Raw genomic sequence first — 18,004 nt, forward strand, 5'->3', positions numbered from 1 at the left:
GATATCTTGGAAACTGTAGGAACCGCTGAGGAGGATCTGAGGGCATTCAACCAGTTATGAGTCTATTAAGTCTATTCAACTTAAAGCTTCACAAATCAACAAGTTATTGATAAAAGAAAACTCTTGATGTGATGTTGCTTTTAACGGGTAGTTGATCGAGGCGGATCTTTTCACATTAAAAAAAAAGAAGAGTGAAAAACAGTTATTGGAACGACGAATGAACGCGAGAAACAATAGAAAAACAGTAAAAGATTGTGATGCTATCCTTTAACTCTCTCCAGATGTTGTATAAACAATTGATTGATTAATCAAATTCATTAGACACCACCTTGTAATCCTTCGACGTGCCCCTTTAAATATCTCGATATAATACCGTGTTGTTGTTGTAGAAATGAAGACATTCAGACATGATCTGAGCCCTTTGAGTCCAGATTTATTGATACGGCTGTGCAGTCACAGAGCATGGTGGCACACACGGCCGCCTGGCCGGCACTGGGACAGTGACGCACACATGCGTGCACACACACCCACTCGCACACACGCACACACACACACACACACACACTCACATACCCACTCACACGCCTTGTCATCTGGTCTTTGTGTGGATGCGGTGGAGGTTCAGTCTATGTGTATGTGTGTGTGTGTGTTTGTGTGTGTGTGTGTAATATTGATATTGAGTCGTATCTGGTGGTGTATAATTGTGACAGCTTGATTTTCAAAGTGGGAAACACTCTTTAGAAATTCAATCCTTTAATGGTGATTATTTAATTATAAGTGTTTAACATTTTCGAACGCTCCACTGTATAACCTTTTGTTTATTTCTCACTCCCTTGCGCGCACACACGCACACACACACACACGCACACGCACACACACACACTCGCCTCATCACACTCTCATCGATAGAGCAGGTCACAGTGAGGAGATCAAAAAAAAAATGCACATTAAGTATTTTCCAGCAGTTTCTCACACACACACTTTACATCCATCTAACCTCGGGTCACTGGAACAGTTTGAGATCCGAGTGATTGACACTAAACAAGGAAACAAAGCATTAAACAAACAACATTAATCTGCTCTGTAGCAACAATAACAAAACATCATGTTTAGAAGTCTGACCGTGTCATAAATACAGCTATTTTTCTGATTATGGTTGGTATAATTCTTTTTTTAAATATTCATACGGTAGAGGCTAAAACATTAGCTGGTGAAATATCGAGCAAACTACAAGACTGTACATGTGTTGGTCGCTTGGTAAAGAAAATATATCCCGCTTTACCAAGTATCAGGCAGGCAATTTTGGGCACAGAATGAGTTTTGTATTTGTTCTATTGATAAATCTAATCTTTATATGATTGTTACACTTTGAATTTACAGTTTTGAGCCACCTGAATTTTTTTTTTTTCTGACTTCAGAGCTGGTGGAAGTAAACACATTGAACAGACACACACGCTGGGACAGATGAACCGGAGACAAAATAAAAACGACGTTATACGTTGAAGACAATCCAGCAAACAGGCTGCTAAAACAGAAAAAAAAGCTACACAGTGAAAACAAGCAAGAATCTACCGACTAAATACTACTTCTGCAAAAGCAATCTTCTGACTTTACAAACTTTCCAACATTTTTTTCTAAAATTGGAGTTTAGTATGAACAATTGTAGGAAGAAATGAATGCTTGCCTGTTCCTAGATCAGCACAAATTAAAATGACACAGCAAAATGGTTCCTCCAGGTGAAATGTGTGAAACAGAAAGTACATTTAAAGAGGCACACATTCAGTCAGCTGTCTTGCTAACCACCGACTGTATTTTTTAAGTAGAAAGATGCATCTAGAAAGATTACGTGATAAACTGCTTTATATATTCCCTACCTGCCATGATATAAAAAAGAGTAGTGTGTATTAAAACAAAGAGGCTACAAAATCATTCCTACGGTTTTATATAAATGTTTACAAGCTGGGCTATTGCCTCTCTATTTATACTTTATGTTTTAGTATATGTACCAGTACACGTGTTTACAGTATAATTGAAAATAAAATACCAATAACCTGATGTTGGCACAATAAATGTTGGGAATTTTGTATCGAAAGAATGTAAAACATAAGGAAGCACAAAATAAATGTGCAAAATGTCAGGGAAAACATATGCATTCTTATGTGAATACTGCACAAAATGCTTTTTTTTTCTTTCATTTACACATATTAAGTGTATAGTCAGAGCTGAACCAGCATCACAGAGGTTCAATATGTTACATATGCACAGCAAGCGATATTTGCATCTCCTACGCGCAACATTACGAGCCTTTAAAAAACCCGGCATACGGACAAGAAGCAGACGCAGTTTGGACCCATAGCCACAGAAGCATGATGGATTCATCTGGCCGATAAGTGTACGAGCGCCATGTGAAACACGTCGATTCGAACCATTACGCCGACGGCCTCAGCGGCCGAGCTGCTGCGACACAACTGTGATGCAAAACAAAACACACACACACGCACACACACGCGCGAGGCTTTTTTCTCGAATTTCAGCAACAATCTTGACATTTTTGCTACAGCTTAGATACATATAAGAAGGCATCAAGAAGAAGTCTTTTTGACCAAGAAGTGACATACGGTGTGAGGACATCAGACACATCTAGTGCATGATTCACAGAGGACAAGTATAAGATTGTTACAAAAAGAAAAGAAACATATTTTACTCATTACAAAAACTTGAATGTGTGATATGTTTGAGATGCAAAAGTTGCATTCTAATTTTTGGACATCTCTCACTACACTATCTTACATTATACCCGAAAAGAAAATATCTGTTGATGGATTGTGGGCTGGAGGGATTTCTACTCTTAAGATCTGTACACATATCAACTTTCAATATATACAGTAAAGAGGCCAGAAACACACACAAAAAAAAGCAATACAAACCTGGCTGCAAAGAACACAATCGCACTGAGGAAAGCACTGATAAAGTAAACATGTTAAGGGTTTCTTGCAGTAGCCTCAGCAAACATAAGAAACTCCAAACCAGAGCTGCTGCAGCCCGGGTAAAAAGAATGGTCTACACAGAGATATGTTTAACGAGAGTACGTTCTAAATTTTAGTGCTGTAAACCTGTCAAGCGTCAACTACATTGTACTGCACACACACTCCGTGTACATACTGTGTAGCAGCTAGAGATACGTCCCTCTTGGTGTAGATCTGGTCTAGATCTGATGACATTGCTCGTGTTGAGTGTCCACGGAGGAAAGCGACACACAGCAGGGACAAGTGGGGCTCGACAAGAATGGCTACATGTCTGTGGTCTGAGTGAAAGCGCACAATTAGAGCAGCGTCAACAATAGGCAAACTAAAACTACGAGGAGCAACATTTTCGGTCTCTTTCACACCCCAAAAACCCTCCTCAGCATCGTCAGTTAAATCTTCTTCTGTGTTGCATTCGTCACGAAGCAGGAAGGTCGGTATAATGCACGTGGCTTGAGCTCTGCATAAAACAGCACTGGGAGCATCGACACAGGAAAAGTAAAAACAGTTAACCAGAGGGACAAACAGGAAGTGAAGGTGTCCGTTTCTCGGAGTCCTGCAGGGGGCGACACAGTCCAACTAATGGCCTTTTCCTCCAGCTGGAGTTGGAGCCCTCGGGTCAGTGAAGGTCTCCACGGCTCACTCATTCCATCGCCACCTCTGCTTTGGGGAGACAAATATTAATGATTAAAGAGAGATGTCTATTTATGGGGGAATCTCACTGCAGGGTGATTCTCAAGGGTTTTAAGGTTTTGTGTAACTTTCTGATGGATCGAGTGACAGAGTCTGAACCAAAGTCTCCCACGGTTAATAATCTGTCAAAGACGTCTTCTTTCTCACCATCATCTTCTTTGTCCTGTCTTTCTTCACCCTTTGGAGAAACAGACTCTTCAGACAACTCCCCTGAAAAGTGAGAGCAATCTTGTTATTTTGTCCCAATGTTACCGTGGTGACGGAAACGCACCAATATAAAATTCTCAAAGCCTTCTCCATCACGAATGACTGTCTGTAAACAAAAACATCTCACAACCTCATGTTGTGCTGCCAAACATCAGGACCCGGCTTGGGCTTCATATACAAATATTCGCATTCATCGGCTTTTAAAAAGAAAGTGAGTGGGCGCTAAAGGTCGGGAGAGAAGAACCAAGTACCAAACCGTGTCAACAAATAATAGAACCATTCACTTCAGCATTGATGATCACTTAGTGCTGCGTGCACGTTGCCTTTACGTCACCTGACCCGGTCAGCGGGACGTACCGTTCTGCAGCGTTGCGTCCTTGTGTGCGCCGCTGTCGGGCTGCGCCCTCTGCTCCGTTTCCTCCATGTCACCCGCCGGTGGTCTGACCTCCGCGGAATCGAGCCCCTCCCCCTCCTCCACCTGCGGCTGGTCGGCCTTTGGCTCGGGCCGTTCTGGCTCTGCATGGGCCTCCGGGGGCTCCATGGCCTCTTCCTGTTGGGCTTGCTCCTCCGCTTCCCTTTTAGCTCTCTCCTCCGCCTCTGAGGTCACATGGAGGGTGGAGGCGGGTTAAGTGTGTTCATTGCAGCTTGGTCCTCGCGTAAAAACCAGTTAACGTTGACGGAGCTCATTTGATGAAACCTCTCAATGAATATTGACTTAAAGCTGCATTAAAATACGATTTTGGCCACTTGGGGGCAGCAGAACCAGGCTGAAAACACCTTTGTGTTGACGTGGTAGACTGGCAAACAGCTCCCAGCAGTTACTGATCAACACCCATCCATTTGGTTTTTGTTCCCACCAAGGTCAATACTCTGGTCAACGCTGCACTACATTCACATTTTATATTCACAGTCTGTGTGCTGTTTGCTGCAGAGCGAGTAGTGGACTACTTGAGTTGGCTTTTCTTTGAAAATGGTGCCGGTTATCACGGTGAGAGTAAACGAGACAAACCAGGAGGCTGCTGGCTGGAAAACCAAAATGATGATATGGAATGAAAGAGCTACAAGCCTTGCTTTTCACATTGAGACATATCATACATGGTCAAAATAAAATATTGATAATAGCTGTAACATACAGCCAGCTTGAAATGCTCCCATTTCGTGACTACCACACTAACGTAGGTAACGCTTTGCAGCTTCTTCAAACAATTCCCCGTACCAGAACATGTGATGTCCCTCGGATCTCCTCCATTTACCTGCGCATTACATTTGGCTGAGTGGTTAAACTGTACCTTTGGCAGCCTGAGCTTTCCACCTCTCTCTGTTCTGGTACACCTCTTCATTCCACAGCGCCTTGAAGTTCTTCAGGTCCACCGTCAGCAGGGAGCTGTGTCCCGACGAGCTGCTGTCGGAGCTCCTCACGCTGTGCCTCTTGGCCTCCTCTGAGCTAATACTGTTCAGGCTGGACAGAAAAAGTGCGAGGGATGAAGAGGAAGGATGAAGAGTAAGCGATTACAGCCATGGCAGCAGCCGCGTGTGGCTGTAGTGACACAGTGGTGCTCCATTGAGCTAAATGCTAAGGTGCTCTAATGTTTAGTATGAATAATGTCAACCTTGTTCACCGTTCTTAGTTCAACACGGTTTATTTGCTGAAGATAAAGAACTGATGCTGATGCAAAAGTCCTTCGTTTTGCAGGAATTTAGTCATAAATCAGCAGTTTCCGGGAGGAAGGGTTCCAACCTTTCTCAGCTTTATGATATGAATTTACAGAAGTGGGCACGTAGGAGGCACGGGTCTGATGAGAGATGCTGCCAAGTTGCATTATGGGGAATGTAGAATTGGGACTTGGGACTAAAAGCATATCTCACCGCTCTGCCGCTTCAGTTCGGACTAAATGGCCGGAGGCACTTTGAGAGGAGAAGAGAGCAAGAAGGGTGAACAATCAGAGGACGACAGAGACAGCAGACGTCGTTACAGGTGATTGAAAACTGCTCTAAATGCTGGGAAGAAGCGGTCCAAGAAAACCCATTAGCCTCCAAGGTGTGTGTACGAAGACGAGCGGCAACACAATCTGAGAGTTCCACTCGGCTAACTTCCACCGGGGGCCCATTGAGTGATGCTGATGAGGAGAACGGGGGAGGCTGCTATCGACATGCGGGTGAAACAGAAGATGCGTAACCAGACTCCAAAAGTAGTTCATTCATTATTTTACCCACAATGAGCTCATTTTAAAAACAAATTCTTGAAGTCCTCCCCTAGATTAAGTTTGATTATTAGTAAGGCCTGGACATGTGTAACGTACCTTCTTATCTGGATGGCCTTGCATGTATGGGATTTAGTACGTGGCCCGGAGAAAAATGTCAGTTGGTCAAACCACTTTGTTTTGCGCCTCCGGAAGGCCATTGTGTATGCGGATCCTGGCGATGATCGGGGGGGGGGGGGGGGGGGAACAACGAGCTTAGCGTCACTAAAATATCAATTTCAAGGTGTGTGGCTCGGCCCGATGAAAGGTGGAGACATTTCCACGCGCAGTAATGGATTACTCACGGGAGACTCGTCGGCTGCTCTCCTCCATTAGACACGCTGTTATTGCAGGGGGAGCTGCTGAGGTCTAATCAAGTCAGTGAGCGAGCAGGTACGCAAGGTGAAGGGTAGAAAACGCTGGATTCTCCATTCTTGTTTGAGAGAGGCCGGTTGATTCAAATGTACTCTGATTTACATTTCGTTCAACCCACGTCCATCTGCTCAGTGCTGCTGCACCACTTCATTCGTTTTCTAGAATTGTTTCTCAGGGAAAGGGCTGAAGCTCACCTGGAGCGCCTGAAGCCGGAGAAACCCGCATGGGAGGCCTCGTCGATGAGCGGTTTGACGATACAGTCCATCATGTCCGACAAAACCGTGAAGGTGGGCACCACGATGAAGTCGATGAAGCCTGGTGACCAAAAAAACGATCATTACAACGCCGCAATTTATGAAGTTAAGATTGGACTTTATTCCCTGAATGATGTCATGTTGATTTTTAGAATTTCAGGTCCAGATTAAAGTCTAGAGGGAGAATAGGTTCAACTGTTCCAACCTGAAACAAAACATATACTGCTTGTTTGTTTGCTAATTATCCTCAGTCATTAAACCAATAAGGCGGTATACGACAGGGCTTTGCGGTCTTTAACAAAAGGAAGATAAAATCGTTTACATACAAAAATATACAGCTGAACCGCACCCAAACGGACACAGCGTTGTGCTGGTGGTGCATTTTGAACTCACCAATCTGGGACTGGGCCACCATTGTGGACTTTCGGTCGCAGAGCGGCGAGAACGGCAGTCCGAGCTCCGATTCTTTGTCCCCCTGGAAACACAGCGGCGTCCTCGGTAAATAGTTCTCGCTCTTTGGTCACTGTGTAAAAAAAAATTGCAGCCCTACGCGCCGCAGGCGCGGGCCCTCCCGCACGCCATATGCTCCCACTCCTATCCGCGGGCTTTGGGGTCTGTCTGGCCCCTACCACCACGGCGGGTGCTTTGTGCCACAAATGTGTCTCATTTTCTCCTCGGATTTGTCACAAAAAGATGAGGTGTAGTGAGGAGGCTGTGTGCTTTTGAGGGGCTGTTTATCGGCGTTTCATATCTCGAGAGATGAAAAAGGGGCCTTTCGCGAAATGCAAGCGCGATAACAAAAGGTAATGAGAAGAATGCGGATTAATAATGGAGGGCAATATGGCATCAGACAACGGAGCCTCCTTGTTGACATTACTAAATTTGCAATATATTATTTAGAGGAGATTGGATTGTTTTATCAGAGAGGTATTGTTCAACATTTTATTCTGCGATGGCTTCGACACAAGGAGCAATGTATCTGCGATGCCATCAATGGTGTGAATACGAGTATATCCCGCTAATGTAAAGCACCATATTACAAGAATCATCCTTGTTTTATTCTTGGTGTGAAGAAACCCTGCAGACATACGACTAAATTTAGAAAATAAATAGCTTTTTTTCTGGAGCCACTATAACCCCAAACACCCAAATAAATGAAGCGGCTAAAAACATCGACTCGAGTGTATTTCTCTGAGGGAAGATTGATCATTTCAATTTCACCTCTCGGCAGATCTAAGAAATCTACCACAGCATATTTACATAGCAGGAAGAGAACAGGTGTAATTTTAATAAACTTTTCGGGTTTTTTTGTCAGAAAGTATGCGCAGGACTTTGTGACCGGGCCACTGACCTGTCTGAAGAACTCCTCCAGGAGGGAGGTGGTCCAGCGGTGGTGGAGGTTCCAGCTTTTGGCCGGGTGGCTGATGTCTGCCGTGTGCAGCAGGAGGGACAGGGCTTTGGGCTTGTCAATGCTGCAAAAAACAACTGATATCATTACAGCTGTTTTAATGGCCTACAATATTCATTGTCAGTCATTGTCCAGGCAAAAACCGCATCACAAACACGTATTCCAGATTAATCTGCAACAAGGTTCATGATCAATACCAAACGGGTAAAGAACATTTTTCAGGGCCTGAAAACCGGTGGTCAATCACAAGGAAGGAAAATGTGTCACAGCTGCCAATCTTTCTACAGCAATCGGTCCCATGATGGACAGTGGATGGACTGTGTGACCAAGAGCAGCACAAAGAAATCAGAGGATGAGGTCCAAGGAGACGTTGTCCTGTGCATCGTGCTGTACACGGGGCCTGGTTAAAGAGTCTTGTGTACAATTCACCACTAATTGCTGTACAGTTGTGTTTGTCAACTTAAAACACACGTGCACAGCAGTCTAAAAGACAGAGAAGGGCACAAAAACAAAAAGCTGCCTCCATTAGGCAAATCCATTTTCGACACTGGAACTGGCGTGAAGAAGCATCATCTCACCTCATCAGACATCGCCGGTGCCTGAGAAATCTCCTGATAACCATATCCAACTATCATGTTTAATGGACTGATGCATGAATGAAAAGAGTCCGATATGGAAAACAGGCCCACAAATGAAAACACACACACGTGCGCACGCACACACACACACACACACACACAGCACAAGGTTAAACAGAGGTTGAGAAAGACTATCTCAAATTCCCGCTCTGTTCCATTTGTGGCAGATTGAGTCTTAAAGTGCACTCGAAGCAGCCCCGGAGCGGACTGGTTTGAATTACCTCATATTAGAGTCTATTCAGCATTACGGCTTCCTGCCGACTGCAAGCTCATTTATCTACAAGCATGCATGTGTGTGTGTGTGTGTGTACCTCACACTGTAGCAATATGATTACTTTATCAGTCAGCACACGCTGGTGTATTGTTTATAAAAGCATAGGAAGCATTGCGTGGTTGCCTCCTCGATGTGCGATTTATCTCCACATCGCTTGCTTCCCAAGCTCTTTTTTTTTTTTTTCTTCTTCCAATTGCGAGGGAAAAGGAAGGAACCCTGAAGGTCAACGCGTGTCTTCTCTCGTCAGCATTGCGGCTACATCGGCAGTGATGACTCATCGCGTCACCCGAGTGCTGATGACCATTTATGGCGTTTTATTTCATGTTATCAGCCAAATGAACAGGGGGTTATCGGCGGTTATCACACTCGTACTTCTGGGCTATCAACTATTCATACAGTCGACGATAAACCCCACTAGTGTGTAATAATTCAGGCGCCAGAAGATTGCCCTTCACTGTGCTTTAGCTATTTAACTTATTTCAACCAAACCCGCAACATTTTCACACGATCAACTGGTTTTATTTCACAACATTAGGAGTCTGATAACATAAAAATGGGTGCTAATGCTTTTCCAGCGGAACATTAGCGCTGCTAAAGACAATGTCACATAGTTGGTGGGCTGCTAATGCTTTCTATCCGTGCATCTTATCTACCAGCAGCCCACTGTGCTCCAGTAAACCCGCCAGCAGTATATCTGCCGCCGGCTGCTTTTCACTATTTTGCGCGCAAATGCGTTTCACCGAGCCAAAGCTGGTGCGTTACTGCACCGCAACGCTGCTCCAGACGTCCAGCACAGGGAAGACAAAACATCCCGTGCCTCAGCGGGCCACCTGCGCTGTATAATGCACGATGTTTTGGTACCGTTAGGCCACAGGATGCTCGTTCCCTTTCTATTTTTTATTAGCGGGGGAAAACAACACCTGAATAACTGATATCGGCCCAGTCCAGCTGAGAAGAACACCAATGCATGTTTGAGCGCACACCCTACGGGGGGTCCAGATAATTGGGTTGTAAACAGCTGGGGGTGAGCACAGTGCCCAGTGGCTGACGGGGAGGTTAATGAGGATGCAAATGATGTAAAACGAAGGGCCGGTCGACTCACCCCTCGGGTTGTTGAAGGAAGTTCTTCATGGTCTTAACCTGCTGGAAGTGGCAGGACATATCTGTGGCCAGCACCATCTCCACCACCAGAGCCCGCAGCTCCCTGGATGAAAACAAAAGGAGGAAATAGGAAAAAAAGAGGACTTATCTCTGAAGTTGCAAAAAGTCAAAATGTTGGGCCCTGAGGCATTTTGGGATTTTCACACATTCTTCATCTCAAAAGCAAGTTTAAACAAAATGTTGGGGTCTTGAAGATGCACATGGTGGAACTCTCCTCGTCTTGTATCCGTCCCACTGACCTCCAGTCATCCTTGGAGAGGTTGTAGAGGATGTTCATCTCGTCGTCGTCCTGCAGCAGGCGGTATGCCGCGCTGACGTGGTGGCTCTCCAGCACCGAGCGGTCGTTGTAAAGTATCGCCGTGTCGGACCTGTCAAGAGTCAGGTCCACGCGGGAAAGAACACGTTGAGGAGAAATCACGGAAGTCTGGACGTCGCCAGGGACTTTTTTTGATTAAATTGTGTGTCGCGGTGGAGGAGGCGGCCCACTGTGTGAAGAAAAAACCCTTTCAAGGCAACAAATAACACATTTTGTACTTCAACTGTACCAACCAAACGAAGCACAAATCGTTTTTTGAATTGTACGGATGGACTTCTTAATGTAAAACTCAACGAGTGCTTTATTAATAAAAATACATATTAACTATAAGTTTTGATATAACGTGTTCTCTCAAACTCAAGGGCCAACACTTGCAGGCGACCCCAGTGCGATCGCAAGGCTCCCTCGCTGCAGACGAAAACATCGATCGGGGTGAGTCACGGCATTTATGACGCCATGATCCATTACCTCGTCTGAATGTGGAAGTTGTTTGTGGTTCCCGTGTGCTCGTAGTCGTGCACCGCGGCCGCAAAGATCATGGCGAAGATCTCCAGCTCAGTCAACCAATGCTGCGGGCGAAAGAGAAAAATGGAGAAGAGGAGGGAGGGAGGGAGGGAGGGGGAGGTGGGGTGTGAAGGGGACATAATGAGGTGGAGTGGATATCAAGAGATGTAGTGGGGGGGAAAGGGGTGGGGTAAGCCACAGGATGGAAAAGACGGCAACGTTGACATGAGAGAAGGTGTGTGATGAACAGAAGAGGAAAGAGAGAGAAGCCAGTGAATGTGAAATAGGTGAATAGTAACGCCATAATAAGGTTGAGGAGAGAAGTGACATAAACAATGCATCCAGAAGCAGATCCAGAGGCATGAGGAATACATTACCGTCAGGAATAAAACGGAAAATACGGGTGGAAGGAGAAGAAGAGAGAGAGTAAAGGTCAGAAATGTTAAAAAAAGAAAGCTTTAGTTTTAAAAAAGGGCTTATTGAGCAACTCTTATGGCTCAGACAAGGTGAAAGGAGAAGATTGATAACACATTCATGTCAGTGTGGTGAATATGTAGCTACAGCCGGGCTCGCTGCTTGCGATTCAGACACTTGATATAATGTCTTGGTAGATATCACCCTCAGATGGATCTGTTTACCCCAGTTTGCATTATTCACGCTAAGCTCAGCTTAGTAGCTTTGTATTTACTGTGCTAATTTACTAGTTATTTAAGTGAAGGCCTGCAGATGAATATCAATATCAAGTAATTTTCGTGATTTTGTTCAAAATTCCAATTGAGCCACACTGTCGGGCATTGACAGTCTCATTTTATTCCTGGCAGGATTGAGGATATGTGTATTTTCCAAAAGGTCCATCCATTAAACTACCCGACAGGACAAAAAACAGCAATATTAAAAATTAAGTTTCATCGCGTGAGCAACACCCGACAACCACCCGACTCCGAAAACGCATGGAAAACCCCTCGGACGGCTCCGGCGTGTGAGTGCTTTACTCTAACAGGGGTTTGACCTGTGAGGACTTTCCCCTTCTGGTGCGAATGCGCCCGCGTGCACTCACCCACACACAGGGTTTCGGGATTTAGCTCGGTGCGCCTGGTCGATATCGGTGACTAATCAGCAGCGGGGATGGGAGAGTCATTAAGAACCCGGGGCGGGGCGGGGCGGGGGGGGGGGGGGGGGGGGGGGGGGGGGGGGGGGGCGAGATTTTGCGCCGACCATCCCTCGTGGGGCCGGCTTTATGAATGACCTGTAGATTGATGATTTAATGGAGTCCGGAGGGCCTGCGGAATGATAGATGCTGTTTTCCTGCGCTCCCAGGAGCCCCCGTGCTTCTGGCCGTAATGTTGTTGCCTGCCCAGAGAAACGCACCGATGTCGACAGCTGTCGCAGCCACCTTATTACGGTGATTAAATAAAAACACTGGAGTGGAGGGGGGGGGGGGGGGGGGCGGCCAGCTGGTTGTCTGGGTGGAGACTTTGAACTCGGCTCTAGGAAGACTAAGGAGTTCTCGTTTTTTTTTTTTTTTTTCTGAGTTTGTATCCCTACGGTGGAAATGCACTTATTGTAAGTCGCTTTGAATAAAAGTGTCAGCTAGATGACATGCAATGTCATGTTTTGGAATGAACAGAGAGCTCAGAGATCTCCTAAAGGTCACTCCAGGGGGAAAGCGGGGAAATATAGGTCACCAGATGAAAAACAAAACAAAAAGGAACATGAAAAATGAAGGGGGAAGATGTGGACCGACGTTTGCTCAAAATGACTAAAAAAACATTTGACTTCAAATGTTGAGACACTGATCCTTTATAAGTGTCACATTTCGAGGGTGGATGTTCTCAAACCGAGCCAGACGGGAACGTCTTGTTTCATTGTTTCATCGAGAAGATGACATGTACACACAAAGCTACGATGAGTCTGGCGTACGGCGGCCCGACAGCAGGCCTCCCGAACGGTGGTGCGGACCATGTGATCACGGTAGGCCGTAAGCCTCTGTGGGTGTCCAACGTAGATTCCCACTCACCACCATGCCGGTCTTCAGCAGCAAGTAGTGCACGGTCTGCGTGACGTCAGCGGCGTGCATCAGGTTGTGGTAGGGGTTTTTGTGTTTGCTGTATCCCACCTCTAAGGCCTCCACGAAGGACACCACCGCGGAGATGGGGATCTGAAAACAAAACAACAACAACAACAACAAATGACAAACGGCCCGCCGGCTGAAACAAAACGCTGCAGACAGCCGGCGAACTCTTCTCAATTGGCTTTTGAGTGGTTTAAATGATGAGGGTATGCGGTTTCAATACGCAGTATTTTCGAAATTGATGTCATAAAACCCCCGGGTCGTGAATCACCGAGGCGACGGCAGACTATGCGATTACGTATTCCTGTCAGCTTCATTGCCCCGTGTCATTAACTCCAAACTCCCGTCACTTAAAGTGAAGTGTCCTCAGCTGCGAGACACTGTGTCAAAATCAGCTCGGCGAGCATCGGTTTAAGATGAAGTGCCGATGTGTCCCTCCCTCTTCGTAATTCAGTCGTTTGTTCGGAGACACTCTGACACTCACGCCACGCGGAGAAGTGAGCCTGCCGGCTTCCATCAAATCGGGCAAAGGGGAACTGTGAAGGTTATTCTGATCCATACGGAATATTTCCCGTTTCTCCTTGTTTTTAATGACACAAATCAATATGTAGATATATATATATATATTTATACACACAGACACAGTCGGCCTTGTGGCTTTACCTTGAAACGGCTAATGAGGTCGTATCTCGTGAGCAGCTCGTAGAATATGAATTTAAGCGCGTGGTCCCCGCTGGCCTCGTTCAGAGCGAACACGTCAAAGGACCACTTGTCAACATGCTGCGAGGAGGAAGAGCGGTTCAGAAACAACCACAGGTTCTGGAGATGTTGCTTCGTAATCTGCGAGCTTCTGCTTGGAATGCGTGTTCATACCTTCAGCACAGATATGACGGAGGGCGGGTAGCTGAGCCCCACCATATTGGAGGTACGTCGGTACATCCTGCTTGGACGAGATAAAAAACAAACAAACAAACATGAAATGAAGCGCACCCGCTGTGTGTAAACACCGGAGGTAAGACGCAAAAGCCCCAAACCCCCGACACATGGAAGGTTCCCCAGCAAGATAATGGATAAATCAGCACAACTTGAGGTATGAGACTACGATGAAAAAGGATGGAAGGATTTCTCACACACACACAAACGGCTCAAGGCTTCGTTGTTTATGGAGAGAAAACGGATTAATTTAATCACGTGCTGCAATGCAAGATGTGTAATTCTCCATGAGATTAGTGGAATAGTGCGAGGCAGCTGGAAGACAGCAAAGTTAGTGCACGTTGCTTAGCACCCACAAAAAACAAACAAACATGGACTTATTTAAAATGGTGGACACCTCATGCTTCAGCACGGTTTTCTTTTCCAACCTCCCTTTCTCATTCTTTCCTTTAGTAAATGTCTGAAAACAGGCGGCCCTCTGTAAAAATAGATTAAGGAAGATTATAGCTTACGTGCTTGAGGCTTACTGATTTGAGCGAATGTATATTGCATGTCAGTGCGTGATAAAGCACAGTCTTAGAGAGGGAGCTGTCCACAAATCTCTGAATGATTGTGTTCAGCGGAGCTTGCCAAGGCTGTGATGGGAGGCTCAGGTGAGGGAGTGAGCGCTGTTCAGAGAGTCCAAGCACATTTCCAGCAGAAGTGTTCTCAGACACACCTGTAATCTAGAAAGAGGTTTCGGTTGTTTTTCCGGGTTTCTTGACTTTCATTCAGTAAAGCAATAACAGTCCCTGAACCCCAAATCCCTCTTTTGGGCACTTATAGTATTGAGCGGTTCCGCCTATAGAAGGCCTTTACGGCATAATAGATGTGTCATATATCTAGTATTTCAAAGAAATTCACTTAGACAACAGCAAACAAAGTTTACCTACAAGAGAATTCACTGTGTGAGATTAATCACTCATTAATCAGGGCCAAACTAAAGACGTTGATAGAACTGCTTTAAGTTGGCCTGGGCCACACTTTAATGAAAAATGAAAGACTTCAGACCTCAGCAGTGTGAGAGATAAAGGTCATGCGGCGGCGGTGTGCTTGTGCGTCACCAGCACGTTACCTCTCAACAAATATGCCAGCCTGGACGGCGTGGACGATGCTGCGGAAGCGAGGCTTCTCTTCGTTGCGCCGCAGCATGAGGCCCATCTGGCGGGTGAAGGTGGAGGCCAGCCAATCCCTCACCTCCGAGGGCACCGACTCAGACTGGATGTCGCTGAGCTCATCCTCCGTGTCCACCAAGCGCCTGAAAGAAGGGAACAAATGGGACGGGAGCAAAGGAAAAGGGACGCGCACGGATGCAGAGATGAAAGGATGACTAAAATATCTCGCCTTTATTGTAACAAACGCAAAAATCTCGGCGCTGTCAATCAAATAGTGCCACCTGTTATGTAACATTAAAACACCGCAGGCCTTTCGCCGCATCATGACGGGGAATATTCAAATCCAATTGTGTAGCATAATTCTCCACAGCTCCACTGTCGGGTTGACATGTGCATGGGATCAAGAGCAAAGCCCGCCGGTCTCCACCCTCTGATCTAAATACACGTTCTTATGGCCCAGAGGAAGCATCCACAGCACCCTGATAATCACGGTGCGACATGGACTTGGTGCACCGGGTGGTTCATCATCCTTCATCTTGGAGTGGTCCTGCCATCGCTGGCCCTAATCTGCAGGGATCTAGATGACGAGAGGCTTACATAATTCCATAAGCCTGCTCATATCTCAGATTCCGGACCTGCGCCACACTGTTGACGCACATTGAACTTGCACATTTCATGACCGTAACCATCCGTGAGCACATTTTCAGTGTGACCATAACCGTCATATTTGGCAGGAAAGAAAGTATTAAGGTTGTTTAACTAGCAAAAAAAAAATGAATGTGCAAAATTAAATCAGTTACAGATTATTTATTCTGCGAGGGCGGCCATGTTTCATGGGACCTGGTAGAAGGGGGAAAGTTCTAAAATAATCGCCATTAAGTCTTTTTTTTTGTCAGTGTTGCGCTATTGTTCTTCACAGATGAACCACGTGGACCCTGCAGAAAGCTGTTACTCACTTACCTCGTCTCCTCGATGTAAACAGACTCCAGCACCAGCGCTGCGTACTCCAGGTTCTTCTTGAGGTCCGTGAGGGAAGCCTCTCCTCTCTCCAGTTGCTTCACCAGACATCGTAATCTAAAACAGAGACGCAGCGGTCGTTCAACAGATGGGATTTACTTCCCTGCCATCTCGACATGATGAAATAATTGCAGCTGATATTGGATTCATCCGGTCAGAGTTCCTGGTGTACTCGGCATTTTAGTTGTCTTCTGTTTAAAAAAAAAAAAAAAAACCTCTTCATTTGAACAAGGAAAAATGAAATGGAGAAAAACAAAAACATTATGAAAATAAAATGAGTCACCATGGGCTTGTAAAAGAGAAACTGAATTATCAACCACATTTCTAATTAATGTCATAAACAATGGCCGCCTGCATTCTGGCTGCTATGACAAGCCAACATCTCTGCAGAGCCTGGTTCCCCTCATTTGCATTGAATAGGTATTTCAAATCAAAATAGCTGTAATATTGCAGTTCTACTACATGGCGTTTCAAAACCTCCGTTTTTTGGGTGGGGATTCACTTTTTCTGACCTCGACTGATACAAAAGATTTGCTTGCGAGGACACTAAAGGGCTTTATAAAATAAATAATTATAATACATTTTCTTTGCACTCTTCATCAACAGATCTCAGTGCGACACGTTATAGCTGTTGTGGTTGAAAAGAGACGGGAATTTCTGATTTTGTGCACAGACAGTTCTCAAAGTTTTGCCAAAAAATACTTTAACTGATAAATCACTGCGTATGCCAGGTAACTTTGTAAAGGCCTGTAATTACAGAGCCGATTACAGCCTCAGGTGATTTATTGCAGTGTAACCAGGAGCTCTCCCTGCATGCAGAATGTATAATGTGGTTTAGGTTTACCTGCAAAACAACAGAACATTACGTGATTCTCAAAAATTCCAAAAGAGTAACTGAAAGATCAATCAGTGTTCTCTTTTTTAAAATATATATTAAAGCTGATTCACCTTTGACTGTAGATATACCGTATTTGTTTTATCCTCGAGCCCTGCTATGAATAGAGACACCTGAGAGCTTCTTGACATCATTTTCTCCACGCTGCGGACCTCTTGCAGTATACCACCTGCTGCTGTGCTGGAGGTCATGCGCTCCCTTTCACAGTGAATGCCCCACAGAGGCTGTGCTTGTTGTTGAATTATTAAGTAGGAGGGTGGAGAGAGTAGAAGGTTTCAGTTGCTCTCATTGATTACATTTCCCTGGCTGAAATTTTCCACCAAGTAAACGCCGACCTAAATATTTATGAATTCAGTGAGGCATATTTTTATTGGGAAAACACATAATTTTTGACGCCGGGCACACTCTATTTGGAATGTAGAACAAGAGGCAGCATGCAATCCATCTCTAGATCTATCTGCCTCAATGGAAACCTTCGACATTGGCATATATGGAGCAGCCGGGATTCAAACTGCCAACCTTGCAGTTTACCAGCACACCACGATTACTCCATGCGGCACCTTCTCACCGACATCCAATGAACGTCTACATAAAAGTAACACTTGTTGTGATGTTACAATAGGACCAAAGTGACAGACTGACCGACCAAGCAACCAAAACAAAATTCTGTGTAAATGTTGCTATTCGTGTGGCAAAGCACACACACACACACACACACACACACACACACACACACACACAAAAACGGCTCCATGCAGATACTATAAAATCTCAGCTATTTTAAGAATCACAAGGAAGTGAATGGATGAAGCGTTGGCTTCAACTCTGGGATCACAGCGCA

At 45.4% G+C, this 18,004-nt stretch overlaps 1 protein-coding gene across 5 annotated transcripts in view; it reads right to left on the reverse strand.

The window, feature by feature from the left end:
• Positions 1-411: 411 nt before the first annotated feature.
• pde1cb (phosphodiesterase 1C, calmodulin-dependent b) overlaps positions 412-18,004 on the reverse strand; it is a 59,243-nt gene continuing 41,650 nt past the window's right edge. For 3 of the 5 annotated variants that reach the window (XM_062557542.1, XM_062557544.1, XM_062557545.1), the window contains 15 exons: positions 16,212-16,325; positions 15,212-15,394; positions 14,038-14,104; positions 13,828-13,944; positions 13,111-13,251; positions 11,058-11,158; positions 10,513-10,641; positions 10,215-10,316; positions 8,144-8,264; positions 7,186-7,267; positions 6,733-6,853; positions 5,213-5,382; positions 4,281-4,520; positions 3,864-3,926; positions 412-3,686 (listed from right to left, as the gene is read on the reverse strand). In XM_062557542.1, coding sequence (XP_062413526.1) covers positions 3,667-3,686; positions 3,864-3,926; positions 4,281-4,520; positions 5,213-5,382; positions 6,733-6,853; positions 7,186-7,267; positions 8,144-8,264; positions 10,215-10,316; positions 10,513-10,641; positions 11,058-11,158; positions 13,111-13,251; positions 13,828-13,944; positions 14,038-14,104; positions 15,212-15,394; positions 16,212-16,325 — 1,771 coding nt within the window. In that variant the 3' untranslated portion in view covers positions 412-3,666. The remainder of the gene's footprint in view (positions 3,687-3,863; positions 3,927-4,280; positions 4,521-5,212; positions 5,383-6,732; positions 6,854-7,185; positions 7,268-8,143; positions 8,265-10,214; positions 10,317-10,512; positions 10,642-11,057; positions 11,159-13,110; positions 13,252-13,827; positions 13,945-14,037; positions 14,105-15,211; positions 15,395-16,211; positions 16,326-18,004) is intronic. The other 2 variants (XM_062557543.1, XM_037457797.2) reach the window with 2 other exon arrangements.

The sequence above is a fragment of the Pungitius pungitius genome, chromosome 15 (assembly GCF_949316345.1).
Source record: "Pungitius pungitius chromosome 15, fPunPun2.1, whole genome shotgun sequence".
NCBI classification, from domain to species: Eukaryota; Metazoa; Chordata; class Actinopteri; order Perciformes; family Gasterosteidae; genus Pungitius; species Pungitius pungitius.